The sequence below is a fragment of the Cynocephalus volans genome, chromosome 3 (genome assembly GCF_027409185.1).
Source record: "Cynocephalus volans isolate mCynVol1 chromosome 3, mCynVol1.pri, whole genome shotgun sequence".
In the NCBI taxonomy this organism is placed as follows: Eukaryota; Metazoa; Chordata; class Mammalia; order Dermoptera; family Cynocephalidae; genus Cynocephalus; species Cynocephalus volans.
The window spans coordinates 92338446-92352832 of NC_084462.1; the positions used below are offsets into that span (position 1 = coordinate 92338446).

Sequence of the window (14387 nt, forward strand, 5' to 3'; positions counted from 1 at the left end):
CCAACCCTAAAACAAGACACTACAGATTCCCTAAGTGTCGAAGCCTTAGGAGGAATGAGTGAGGCTCAGCAGTGAGGACATCTACTAGCGCTTCTCTTTCTCAAGAGATGAGACAAGTTTATGATCCTTCAGACAAGCATAAACCCAGCCACAGAGGGCGCTGAGCTAGTCCTGTAACTCAAAGGGGTCTAATCAGTGAGGCAGGCCCTGCTGTCCCAAAGGGGTGCGGTGGGTTATATTAGACAGGCCTCCTGGCTCTGTAAGCCAGTGGAGGACTGACAAGGTAAACAAGCACCAAGCTCTATCTTGTGAATTGAGAACATGTTGTGTGTAATTCAGTCTGGTCTCCTGGACACACTGAAGAAAGTAAAATTCTGAACCATCAATGGGGGAAAAAATATATATAGCTTTTTAAAAATTTTTAATTAAAATAAATAAATATATATATGTATTTACTTATATTTATATGAATATATATTCATTACTGCCTTTAGGTAAAATAAATAATAACTGCACTCTTCCAGGATAGGGGAAATCTGACTTGACAGGGGGTCATGTGAAAAGGACCCAGAGGTTTGACCTGATCTCAAGCCCAGCATGAATCAGCACTGTGGTAACTGTCACTAAAAGGGCAAATGCTAGCTTAGGCTGCATCAGATCGTGGGTAAGAATGGTCCCACTCTGCTCTGGGCTGATCTGTAGAGTTCCCTTCTCCTCCAGGCACCTCGTTCATGGGGGCACTAACAAGCTAGATGATGTCCAAAGCCCAGTAAAGAGGAGACTGGGGGGACTGGAAACTATGAAACATGAGGAAATGTTGAGGGACATGAGGACAGGGCACAAGTCTACCTGAAGAGAAAACTTACACATGGAAGTGGAAATGGCAGATCAAGAGCCATCTTAAATAGTGGAAGAGTTTCTCCACAGAAAAGAGAGAAGACATTCTTTCTCAGACTACAGGATGGAACAAGGAACAAGAGAAGTATTAAGAAAGTTGTTAAGGGTGTCAAGGTCAATAACACCCTGGGGGCCCAAGAAAGGACAAGAAAGAAGTTACAGGAAGGTGGTTCTGACTGAACAAAGGCAGAACTTTCATACAACCTGCCTGTCTACCAAAATGAAGAGGGCTAACTTGTCAGAGAACTCCTGGGCCATGAGCTATATAAATAACAACCCATCTAAACTCAACCCCCCACTTCCATGTGCCCCATCCCAATTAGCTCTATTTTTCTCATTAATACTCATCACATTCTAACCTACTATATAATTTACTTATTATGTCTATTATTTATTGTATGTCCTCCCCCACTAGAATATAAAATCCAGGATGGTAAGGGTTTTTGCCTGTTTTTGTTCACTCACTTATCCATAATGCCTAAAACTGTACCTAGCTTTTAGTAGATGCTTAATAAATATTTGCAAAAGAAAGAAATGAATGAATGAATTAGTGAGTGAATGAATGGAGGCTGAATAGTCAAGGATCATGAATGCTGTAAGGCAGGTACTTGATCAGGATTCAGGGAAAGGCTCCAAAGAATCTCTGAACTCACTGAAATTAAATACAAAATTTGGTACATACAGGCATGTTTCTAAAGAGGGCTTTATCAGGTGCTCAGAATGATCTAAGATCTGAGGGAAGCTTAAGAATGCCTATAGCAAGTGAATCCCTACTTAGGTGCGGAGCTTAGACTTGAAAACCTTTCAGATCTCCACCAACTCTCAGATTCTACAGTTCTGTGGAAATGCCAGAGTCCCCAGTTTTAGGGAAGAAGGGGCAGAGTATTATGGCCAATAATACCCTGGGGGCCCAAGAATAACAGGAACCTGGCGCAAAGCATGATGGCTGCACTGCCTGCCAGGGTCCTAGGCTCAGCAGCAGATGAGGGGACATGAATCTGCAGATGGCTGCTGAGCCTGCCATCTCACCATCCTGCTCTCGTCCCCTCAGTCATACACGGGGGCAGCAGTTGCTGAAAAGTTTTGATCCGTGGCTGGTGGTGGTTCGAGGAGACTGCTAAACAGTGCTGGGTCATTGTGAGCCTCAAGCTCTGGCAGCAACAATTCTCCTTAGCCCCGCACAAACCTCAGTCACAGGATTCCCCTACTGGCAGAGAGCCCCCTAGTGCTACTAGGATGGATGTTTTCCAACATCCATTCCTCTGAGAAGCCAGGTGTCAAGTAGAAGAGCTGGCTGCTTCAAAGAAAAGAGGAGAAAGGCGGTGCCTGCTATTTTAATGTGTAGCAATAGCATTTATTCAATAAACATTCAGATGCAGGATACTACACTAAGCAATAGGGTACACAGTGGGTGTTCAACAAATACTTGTCTTAGCTGTCTATTTATTAATTAACATCAGTCTTTTCATTTATCCTCCATTTACCACACACCTTCCCATCTTGTGCAGTATTCAACACACATACATACATGCACATGCATATATATATATATATATATATTCCAGTCTTTCACCATGAAGCTGACCAGATTGTGAATGACTGTGCATTAATACAAACCCTCAGATTAACAAAATCCAAAGGCCACTGATAATTACCTCCTTGCCATTGTCTGTGTGGATGCAGTTCTTGTCCGGGTTCAGCTCAGCCACTCTAGCTTTGACCCATTCTACGCCAGATGGAACCACACTTGCTGTGGGACGACCAGACGAGGACAGCTGTTTGGCACCAGCACCCACCAGCGTCCAGATGGGCTGGTAGAAATGTCTCTGAGAAACAAAGTATTTGGAGAGTCATTTCAACTTGAGGCTGATCAAAGGGTCATAGCTAAAGGCACATCAGCTAGACTCTCAGTTACTCCCTCCTGACCCTTGCAGCATCACACAGAAAAGTCTCCAGAAGGTTAGTTTCTCCCGCTGATGTCTCATATCATGTTAGTCTATGAAGGACAGTCACCCAACACAAGAATTCTTCTAAGATCATCAGAAAAATCCATACACTATGTTTAGTGACTGCTGTATAATTTATTGCTGAAAGGTAATTTGGTGTTTAATGTGTACGTGTTTTATATATTGTATGCATTATGGATACACTTATGTGCATAGATATAAAGAAAAATTAAGCCTGACGGCCTAAATATGATTCCTCCGAAGTATGCAGAGACAGTGGTAAGTGTGGAAAGTTTACAGCAACTTCTGCAGATCCTCGAAACTTCAGTAACTTCCGACCGTGTTTTTCAAGCCGGTGGAGGACTGCAGACACTCCCGATGAGCAGACACTATTCTCATTTCTCAGAGGTTTTATACCCAAAGCCAGAAGGCACCATACTCTACCCGTAATGCAACGCATGTCCAAACTTTCACTATTTTTGCAGTTCTCTTGCTTCAGATGTTTCACTCTTGATCTGAAATAGTTGTTAAAGTTCTAGACTCCGGGTCGAAGGGCAGATTGATTGATGACCTCTGAAAATTCCAATTCACTAGTCAAGTGGACTAGGGGACCAAGAGCTCTTGATGTTGTCAAAATGCCTCAAACTCACTGGCCAGAACTCCCGAAACCCACAGAGAGATGAAGAGGACACCAGGAATGGCCTTGCAATCTCCCTACAACCAATGGTGGATGTGATCAAAGAGCAGGAGGGCAGAAGCCTCCAGTTGTGAGAGCTCATCAATTTTAAGTCCATCTTGAACAGGAAGAGGAACAAAAATACAAGCTCAGATTGTTTTTAACAACAAACATAGCTCCAGCAACCACTAAACCAGGCGGGGAAGGTGCTAAAAGCCTGAGCCACTGGCAGCTCCTTCAAGAGACGTGGGGGCAGGACAGATGTGGTTCTGGCCTCCTGACCTGTGTCCAGTCTCAGTATAGAGAGAAGCCTCACTGTGACACCTGCCCATAGGTTAGGTACAATACAACATATGCCAGAGAGAATAGCCACCCGTACCACTCTCAGATCATTGTCCTTTAAAGTAGTGTCGTTGAATTGAAGAGAAGCCACTTTAAGAAGAAAAGTGATAGCGCCACCTAGTTTCCTCTCAGATCACGGCCCTGGGTAGCCTCATTCTCTATTGGGGAGACATCTTGAAAGGAAGTATGCCTTTCTCATCCCACCTCCCCCCCAAAATAGGCACCAGATCAATTTTGCTTTTCCCTCCCAAGGATACAGCTCCCAACTGGTGCACACCTAGTTCCTTGGGAAGCATTAGGCAAACCACCAAAAAATCTTGAATATTTTTTTGAAGCTTTTGGGAAATCCTAAAGGTTTTTATGAAACAGTGACTTAATCTACCCTCCTAGTATCAGCTACCTTTCCTTCCTTATAATCTGCTTATCATCCCCTTGCACTTAAATTTCTCAAGGCCACCAACAGCTTTGCAGAGGCCCCCCGGCCCTCCAACTCATCATCCCTTCTCAGACTGGAACAGAGATAGGAAAGTGCAGTGACCATTGATTTCCTCTGGACACACAGTTATCATGGATTGAACTGTGTCTCTATAAAAGGTATGTTGAAGTTCTAACCCCAGTGCCTGTGAATGTGACTTATTTGGAAATAGGGTCTTTGCAGATGTAATCAAGTCAAGATGAGGTCATACCTGAATAAGGTGTGTCCTAAAGCCAATGACTGGTGTCTTCATAAGAAGGCCATGTGAAGACAGGAGGACATAGAGACACACAGAGAAAACATGTGCAGATGGAGGCAGGGAATGGAGTGATGTAGCTGCAAGCCACAGAGTGGCAAGCACCAGAAGCTGGAAGAGAGGCATGGGACAAATTCCCCTGCCCATCCTTACCACCCAGGCTTCAGAGGGAGTGTTGCCCTGTCGATAGGTTGGGTTCGAACTTCTAGCCTCCAGAACTGAGAGAGAATAAATGGCTATCGTTTTAAGCCACCCAGTTTGTAGTAATTAGTTATGGCAGCCCTAAGAAACTAATACAGAGGAGAACACAAAAAGTCCTCCTCCTTTCCCTCCCTCCACTTTCTCCCAGTCCTTTTGGATGGGCTGTGTTTTATGCCCAGAAGGAGAAGGACTGACCTGGAGACGTGAAAGCCCAGTGCCTGACGGTCATGCCTATCCCTGCCCCCAACACGCACACACACGCACTCATGCACTCAAAAGAGACTTACCTCACTGGACTCAACAATGGCCACATTCTCTGCACCCACTCTCCTCTTCATGCGGGCGGCCATGGTTACCCCACCACTGCCCCCACCCAGCACCAGCACCTCATAGTGGCTCTTGGCGGCACAGCTGGCCCCCGTGTGCAGCTGCAGGGGGCCGCCCTGCTGGGTGCCCAGCCTGAGGAAGCAGGCCAAGAGCCGGGTGTGGGGGCTGGGCACCACGGCAGCCAGCGGGGCCATCTTCAGGCTGGATCAGGCTGGAAGGGAACAGACAAGGCTGTGAGTGCCAAGGAAGAGACCACTATAGGACTGAAGCATTTTCTTGCAGGGAGGACAGTGAGGCTGGCATTCGGGCAGCTCCAGCTGCTACCCACCAGCCCCCATCAAGAGCACTCTCCCCTCTGGCTGTGGTCCCAAGGTTTCCTTAGAGCTCTCCATTGTTAGCTAACAACTGGCTCAGCTTGACATTTCTTCCTTCCCTCCTATTTTCAGGCCATCTAGGACTTTGTTTGAACCAGGGTTCCCACGCTTTAAGTTCTTCCTAATAACCTATGTCCCCTTCCTCATCTGTCCGTAAGTTCTGGGGCATCATCTCCTCCAGGCACACCCCTCAACTCTTCCTTTGGCTTTTCAGTTATTAAACTGATGGTGAGTGCACAAATAAGACCTGTAACATTCCTTGCCAGAAAGGGCACCCACAACCCTGCTGAAACAGAAATAGTCCAGCAAGAAACCTACCCCAGGCTGCTCAGAGTTCCAGCCAGGGTAACCAGGGCCTCCACCAGTCAGAGGCCTCCTGGCTCTACTCACCCAGGAATGTACAATTGAATCAAATCTCTGGCTACAGACACACAAGCAATTCCTCCACACCTTTAGCAATTTCAACCAGATGATTTTTTTAAAAAGCCATAAAAGGAGCCCTGCCTAGTATCATAAAGTTATACTAATGTAATGAATCTGCACATGCTACAGGCCAGTCTTTTATTATACCCAATTCAGTAAGCAATTTCTGCTTAATAGTTCCTTCCCAGAAACGCACTTTACCTCTAGGAAAACATGTTTCTACTCTGAGCAGCTAGTGCTTTGACAGAGAGGACATAAAGGCTTCTCAGAGACTGGCCTTTGCTTCACCCCATCCACAGAACTGGTCTGACCTCCAGGCCACCATCTACTTGTATAACTGGAACCAGACTCAAGATACCACCCTCTCTGGGTATTACAGTGCCCCAAATTCTACCATCACGTTCAGTCCTGTGGGTCAGCACTGCTCCAAGAACCCTTTATTAAAATGCAAATACCCTGGGGAATAACTCTTTGAGCTGCTAAGGTCACTAATTTCTTAATGGCAACCACTGAATTATATCATTTCCCCGCTCAACTAGAGAAGAGGAAGGCTGCAGGAGGAGTTAGAGAAAGCTGAGAGGAAAAAGGGGCTATAAAATATGAAAGGAAGAAAGGGCCCTGGAGGAGGAAAAAGTGATGGGAAGCGGGAAGAAAGAGCCAGGGTGCTAGGTTTAATGAAATTTAATTCTATTCCAGAGTTTTGGCTCCCCTGACAACTTCCTCCATATTTCAGATCTGAGAAGCGACCCAGAGCTGGAGGGAGGGGATTTGGAGGTCCACAGTAATGGGGTAGGCTCATACCCTGTTGCTGCAAGTCTAAAATCAATACAACCCTTCTAGAAAATAATATGTATCATCCTTTGACCCTGCATTTCTACTTCTGGGAAGCTAGTCTGAGGAAATAATCTCTAATATTAAGGAAGAAAAACTATTATATAGTTCTCTCATGCTTATTCACAATATGGTCAACCCTCTGTTAACTGGTTTGTGGATTAGGCCTGATTATATCCTGGAGACAGAAAACACAACTGCAGGCTCAACACAGGCCAGGGAAGGCTCAGATCCCTGCAGTCATCTATGACTACTTCGATTTAATGTGGGGTGGAGAGCAGTCAGAATGTCAAAACACTGGGGAAAAGCTGAGTAAAACATTGCTGCACAAGACGACTCATGCAGTCTTTTAAAATCATGGTTACAAAGAATACACAACATGCTTATGTTGCAACCAGGATACAAATCGGAAGTGTAATATTACCTCAATATGTAAGAAAGAATACAATGAGGGGGAAAAATAGCCAAAATTTTAACACTGGGCAAGTGGTTTTCTCTGGCTTTTAGAATAATGGGTGATTTTGATTTCTTCTGCTTTTATATATTTTATAAATTTTCTACTATACATATTTATATTAATGTTAATAAAATCTTCATTTCAGTGATAATTAACACTTGTTAAGTCCTTTATATAAGCATTTAACTAGTGTGTTGGCTACCATTATCATCCCCATTTTACAGATGATAAAACTGAGGCAGATAGCAGTGAAGTGATGTGATTTGAAGCCAGGTACTTTGGTGTCAGAGCCTCTGCTTTAAACCACTACACTATAGTATCTCTGTGATCTTTAGAACCACTATATATCAATATCAAGAAAAGAATGCTTGTGTGATAATGTTAAGTAGAAAAAAGAAACCAGATATATTTTCCACAACTTCCCAGAAAAGGAAACCATTTTGCATGATACTGACACCTAAATATAAGCAATGGTTTTGTTATAACTATAGCTGAGATTTTCCTCTTCTTTATGTGAACTTTTCTCAAGTTTTCTTTAATGAACTCTGCATTTTAAATTTTAAAAATTACTCAAATAGATTTTTTCTTTTTTTATTGAAGATTGGCGGAAATTATCAAGTAAGGTGTTGCTGTTTGGTAGTATGGAAGAAAATTAAGTAATTAAGGTAAGGCTTTAAGGTAGAGTCGGGAGATTACAAAAGGATTACACTCACACCTGCTAAAGATCAAACCACAGGATGTTTCAGTAGACTTGCATAACAACTGAAGTCACCATCTGCTTCAATATCATTCAGTTGGAAGTACCTTAATTGATTAACCCATTGGAGCAGGTTTACAATTTAGTATTTCTGCCCAGCCAGTGAACTGCCTCAAAGAATAACCTTTTGTGGAAATCCCCTATAAAAAACCTTTCTTGTGGTTGTCTTACAGAACACTATTCATGGCTGTCCTGATTCAGTGTACCCGAATTGTAATTCTTTATTTCCCAAATAAATGCCTTTTTTTGACCTCCGTGTTAATCTCTTTTTTTCACTAACAGTAGGGAAGGAAGAAGATATTTTATGTTGAATACACAGTCAGCACGTCATGCGTTTTTTTCTAACTGTCCACAGAATAACAGAATCACAGCAAAACTCTTCACTTCCCAGTAAAGGAAAACCATTTTTTCACAGTTCTGACTACATCTTAGCCCCATGGAGTTAAAAAATAAAAATAAAAATAAAAAAGTCTGGGAGAAGGCCTGGCTAAGTTTCTGGTTTCCAGCCACTCCATCTAAAGTTATTTGACATCCTAGTCCCCTTCCAGCCTAACACCCCATGGTTCTTCTCTTGAAAGTTTATGCAAATATTTCCCTCACTCAGCCAAGAAGGCCGTTCCTGTTTTATTTCAGTGATTCCCCGTGGCCTTTTTCTGTATTCAGTATTTATAAACACAAAGTCCTCTGAGCCAGCTTTATCAGCTTCATTAATAAGTCATCAAGCAGATTCCCCTGACCTCTGCAGGCAAATTTCACTTTTGAACTATAAACAACAATTTCAGAAACATGAAGGAATGTGTTAGAGAAAATGTCCCAAGTTTCATAGCACCCAAAAATTTTCATAACTCTTTCATTCTAACAATGTAACATTATCTAAAGGTCCAGATCAGAAAACCTAGAACCATAAACTAGAGCAGTTTGAGGAGAAAGTGGAGCATGATAGCATGTCGAAGACTAGAAACAGCCCAGGGCAATAATGCATGGTCATAGCTTTTTAATATCCCATTTTGGAACTGTGGTATAATAAAAAATATATATTTGGTCTTTGTGCCCGGTTCCAAGCATAGAGCTCCTAAAACTGTTGGAATTTCCTGAGTGATAGGAGTGTCTTTTATTGTTCATAACAAGCCCCTGCATTTATGCTAATGAGGTGACAGGGTGGGAACCCTAGATAGCTTCAGGATAGGGCTAGTCTCCAGAAAAATATGAAGACATAATTGTGATTAGAGGGTTGGAACTTTCAGCACTACCCCCGACCTCCAAGAGGGGAGGAGTTCTGGACATTGAGCTCTATAAAAACTCTTGAGCTTGCAAGTTGGTGAACATATGGATGTGCTGGGCCAGTGGCGTGCCCATAGAGGGCATGGAAGCTCTGTGCCACCCCATAACTTGCTACGCATCTCTTCCATCTGGCCTTTCCTGTGTTGTGTCCTTTATAATAAGCCAGTAAGCATAAGTGTTTTCCTGAGTTCTGTGAGTAGTTCCAGCTAATTATCGAACCTGAGGGAGGATCGTGGGAACCCCCAATTCGTAGGCAGCTAGACACAGGTGTGGACTGCCTGGGGGCCTCATTTGTGCTGACACTTGAAGTGAGACTGAGCCTTAACCTATGGGGTCTGAGCTAACTCTGGGAGTTAATGTCAGAATTGAATTGTTAGGCATCCAGTTGTTATCAGAGAATTCAATGGTATTGGGAAAAAAGCATACATTTGGTTTTAGAAGTAGTGTCAGAAAACATCACTCGGGAATCAACAGGAATTTCTGACATTGACCTGGACCAAGTCTATAGCTACAAACAGAAAAACAGACCATTGAAGCAGGCAACAGCCAAACAATCTTACCCAGAAGGCAGAAAAAAGAGAAAAAAGAAAGGAAGGCCAAACTCGACCCTTAAGTCAGCAGAGAAGAAATAGAAAACCTCTGTCAACAAAATAACTACGGAGCGTAAATCTAATAAGGCTTCTTAGTCTCCTCAGAGACATATATACTTGTTAGTCTAAGAAATAAGAATTAACTACCAATGATACAGAAGAACGCACCCACTTTATTTCTACATTCTTACGCGGTGAAAAACACTTTAAAATCTATGAGTCAAACTTAACTTTCATTTAACAAGTGGCACATAAAACATATTTTATAATTAAATAATATTGTACTTTTAAGTTAGATAAAAAGTCCCTCAATTAATTCTAAATCAATTGAGTGCCTTCTTCAAAAGATCACAATAATGCTTTGATATATCTAAGGTCTAACTGCGGATTGAAAAGTACAACGGCTGCCTGGGCATCTCCCACTCACATCACTGGCCACGGGCTCTAGGCCTGGTCTGGACAAGTCTCTGGGACTCCACACCTTTCCCTCGTGGGCCCTTCCTAGACAAGCAGCACGAACTGCGTGTGTCAAAAGCTCCCTGACATTACGTCACATGACATGCCACTCCCTGGGTTGTGAGCAGCAAGGACACCTGGCTGAGTTCAAACAGAGCTGGCCTCTAAGTAAGGATTATTCAGAGCATTTTTAATGAAAGATCCACCAAGCCAGAAAGCTTGTAGTCAACCTTTCAGCCGTATTTGCTTTTGAGGAAACAGGTGGTCTTTATATGGTTCACAATTGTTTTATCTCAAGCCTAGGCCAGGCTGGGCCCTCTTTGCTTTGGGCTTCAATAACCACAGGGCCAACCTTCAACAGATCACCTTCGTAGAAAACATCAAAAATCAAAGAGGAAAACAGACAATAAACAGCCTCTGGCTCTTGCCACCCTCCCAGTTCCTCCCAATAGATCTAGGATAAGCTTACTCTGAGCTGTTACGTTCCCATGGTCTAGATCCCTGTGGATCCCAGTCTCTGAGGCAAGAGTGAGGCTTGTCTACACAGCACAGGTCAGGCTTACACCTAGTACCCCGGTGGTGAGACTCCTGGAAGACTCATCCTCCTGAACTAGATCCTCCCGCTTGGGACAATTTAATTGAATCGGCCCTAAGGCTATTTATATCATTTATAAACCTCTCAACCAAATTATTTCCAGAAGACAGGATCTGATAGGAAAAAGTAGGGAGAGACTATCATAGTAATAATAGCTAACATTTTAGGCTGTCTCAGAGACTCCTCACAACTTTATAAAAGTATCCCATTTTACAGATGAGAAAACTGAGGCTTAGAGTATGATTAGAAAACTTACCCATGGTCACATCACTAATTAAGTAACAGAATTTAATTCAAACTATCTGACTCCTCAATAATTCAAGAAAAAAATACCTACTGGCCGAATTTTATTTTCATTCAAATTTAAAGAAGCTTGATTGAATTCCATAGAGTGGGGTAGAAGGGAATGTATGGTATTAAATTTAACTTACTAAGTAAACGAAAAAGAATATTTAAGCTTTTTGGCAGGGGGAGAGAAGGTGCAATAATAGTACTGATTTTATTTTTTAAGAATCTTTATCTTTTAGAAATACACACCAAGATTCTTACAGTTTAAATGATTTGGAATTCACTTGAAAATACTACAGTAGGTATAAATGAGTGGGGATGTAGATGAAACAAGATAGCAAGTGAGTTGATAACAATTTGAAGTCAACTGATGGATATATGTGGGCATTCCTTGTGATAGTCTATTTTTGTATATGTTTGAAAGTTTACACAATAAGGAGTTAAAATGAATGAATGAATGAAAAAGTAAAAAACAAAAATAAAAAACAGTACATCAAGACTAGACATTGGCTTTGCTATTTAGTCACTGAAATGTTAAGGTCTGAAAATATTTCAAGTAATAGCAAGATAAGAGCAATACACATACTGGCCCACCCACATTGGGAAGGGCAGTCTGCTTTACTGGACATACCAATCAAAATGTTAATCTTATCCAGAAACACCTTCACAGGCACACCTAAAATACTATTTGACCAAATTTCTGGGCACACCATGTCCCAGTCAAGTTGACACATGTAATTAACCATCATATTCTCTGACTTAAACTATACAAGGGCAGGCCTAAATCTGGAAAAATCTCAGGAAGGAAATTGTTACTGTCACTGGATTAGCACTGCTTTGGATAACCAGAAAATATCAAACATTACCCCATAAATACTATGTTTTCTTAACATGATCTCGTCTTAATCTGAAGTACATGCAAATAATCATGCAGTAATATTCATGGCACTTCTCAATGGCATTGCATTATATGCTTCATGAAACCCAGAAGACAACTGGCTGTTTCTTCTTCCTGGAGATAATTTGAGTCCTAATATTAATCATGTATTAATCATGTTTTTTATTTTCTGTATTTTATGCTAGTGTGACATTTTGGGGCCTTGCTAATCCCAGAGAGACTGCCCTTTCCAGGGCTAACTAACTCCTAGAGATAGTAAATGACTTGCCAGTGAGCACACCTTTGCTACGTAAACCAACCAAACCAGAGTCCAAACTCTGAACCACCTCCTCTATCTAGCTTTTAAACTCCAGGAGGCAATATTCCTCTGCCTTAAACATCCCAGGGCCGTGCATCAGACAACTAGAGGGAGCCCCTGCACCCTGGAGCCCACCAAAATTATTTAAACTAGCCAATCCCAAACCTGGTCATCCCTTTCCCTTTGTTTCACAAAAGCCACAACACAGGCTTTTGCCCATGCTTTTCCTTCACTTTTTCTGCCTCTTGATGCTTGGTGCCTCCTGCCTCTGATGCTTCCCCATACAGCCCTATGTGGTATGTTGTGCTTCCTGTTTCTAGGGAACTATGAGTAAAAACTTCTCCCTTCGTGGCAGTGACCTCCTGGTCTGTTGGCCTCGCTACACCTGATTAAAACAAATCCCAGGTACATTTTAATAAACCTACATTAAAACACATGTCCCAACTATTTTCAGATGGAAAATTTTACATGTTTAAAAAATTTTTACTCTGCTCCTTCTTACATATCAATGGAACTGTCAGGTGGCATTTAAAAGCAATTTAATTACATATTACTGAAGAATGTTGTAATTATGTGGGTGATAGGGCTAAATTTTGGCAACTAAACATAGCTACAGTTTAATTTTTTAATGCAATAATTAATTACTCTGGGTGACTACAGCACTGGTCTTCCTTTCCTTTGTCACACTCTCACCCGCTCTATTGAAACCTGAGATATCCTCTCCACAGGAAAAATCTTCACATCTCTTTTATCCATTTGACCTTGATAAAGGAGATGTGTCATCATCCAAAAGTGCTCAGAAAGGTGTTTAAGGAGACAGTTTTCAGCAGGATATTAGTACGAGGGTGCTTTAATAAGTTCATGAAAAGATCATATTATCTTTTTTTTTTCCTTACTGGTAAGAGGATTGCAACCCTTGGCACGGTGTTGTCAGCACCACGCTCAGCCAGTGAGCGCACCACCGACCATCCCTATATAGGATCCGAACCTACGGCCTTGGTGTTATCAGCACCGCACTCTCCCAAGTGAGCCACAGGGCCGGCCGCATATTATCTTTTAATTCTATTTTTCCATGAACTTTTTGAAGTACCCTCATGTACATGCAAACTCAGGTTTATACCTATCCTAAACTTGTCTCAATCATACAGTGGCTAAATTTTCAGAACTGAAAATCAGGAAATATAACCTAAGCTGCATTTTTATTTAGAGATTTTATTTCCTGTATAAAATGCATATAAATTAAGCCACACTTAACAATGTTAAATGTGTAAGTATATCTTTATGAAAGAATAGAGCTACATGAAATCTGCATGCTGTTTAAGAATGCTTCCACAAGTATTCATTGAGTATCTGCTGTATACATGGACCCATACTGATGTAGAGAAATTTCCCTACCCGAGTCCTGCTCCAACTCCCAGTGCATTAGCTTTAGGTACTAAGGGAAAAACAGTAGAGCTTTCCAGTTGTTGATAATGTTGGCTAAGAATAAAGTGAGCCAAATTTCAGGGGAAAGTGTTTTTTAACATTAGAAGGTATAATTTAAATACTTGAATGTTAAAAATATGCCACAAAAGAGCTAGAAGAAAATTTAAGTACACATTTACATCATAAAATTTTCTTAGCATAACACCAAAGGCATAAATCAGAAATGAGAAAATCAATGATTTGAGTAGTTTAAAAATGTTTTTAACTAAAATGCCAGTTACTCTCCATTTCCTCCCTCCACCTACATCCAACCCACACCCTCTTCTGTCATGCTCGATCCCTGAGAAGCTGACAGCATCACCTGGACTCCCTTGCCCTCTGGCTTCTGGTTGGGTTCAGCTAGTGGGAGGTGGTAGCAGTAGTTCAAAAGGAGTGGAAAGTGTAGTTGAGGTATTTCCTCTCCACTTTTTCCCTGCTTGGACCGTGTTTGGAATCTGACAAGAAGCATAATAGAATAGCCCTAAATTCTCTTGAACACACTGTACAAGTATAAATGTTAACTACTATGTTAGTGAAGATTCAGGAAAAAAGTGA

At 41.9% G+C, this 14387-nt stretch overlaps 1 protein-coding gene across 1 annotated transcript in view; it reads right to left on the reverse strand.

The window, feature by feature from the left end:
* The window catches only part of SQOR (sulfide quinone oxidoreductase), a 57888-nt gene that overhangs the window by 28517 nt on the left and 14984 nt on the right, over nt 1-14387 (reverse strand). Inside the window, exons 2-3 of the mRNA XM_063091108.1 lie at nt 5081-5331; nt 2553-2723 (exon numbers count right to left, since the gene is read on the reverse strand). Coding sequence (XP_062947178.1) covers nt 2553-2723; nt 5081-5314 — 405 coding nt within the window. The 5' untranslated portion in view covers nt 5315-5331. The remainder of the gene's footprint in view (nt 1-2552; nt 2724-5080; nt 5332-14387) is intronic.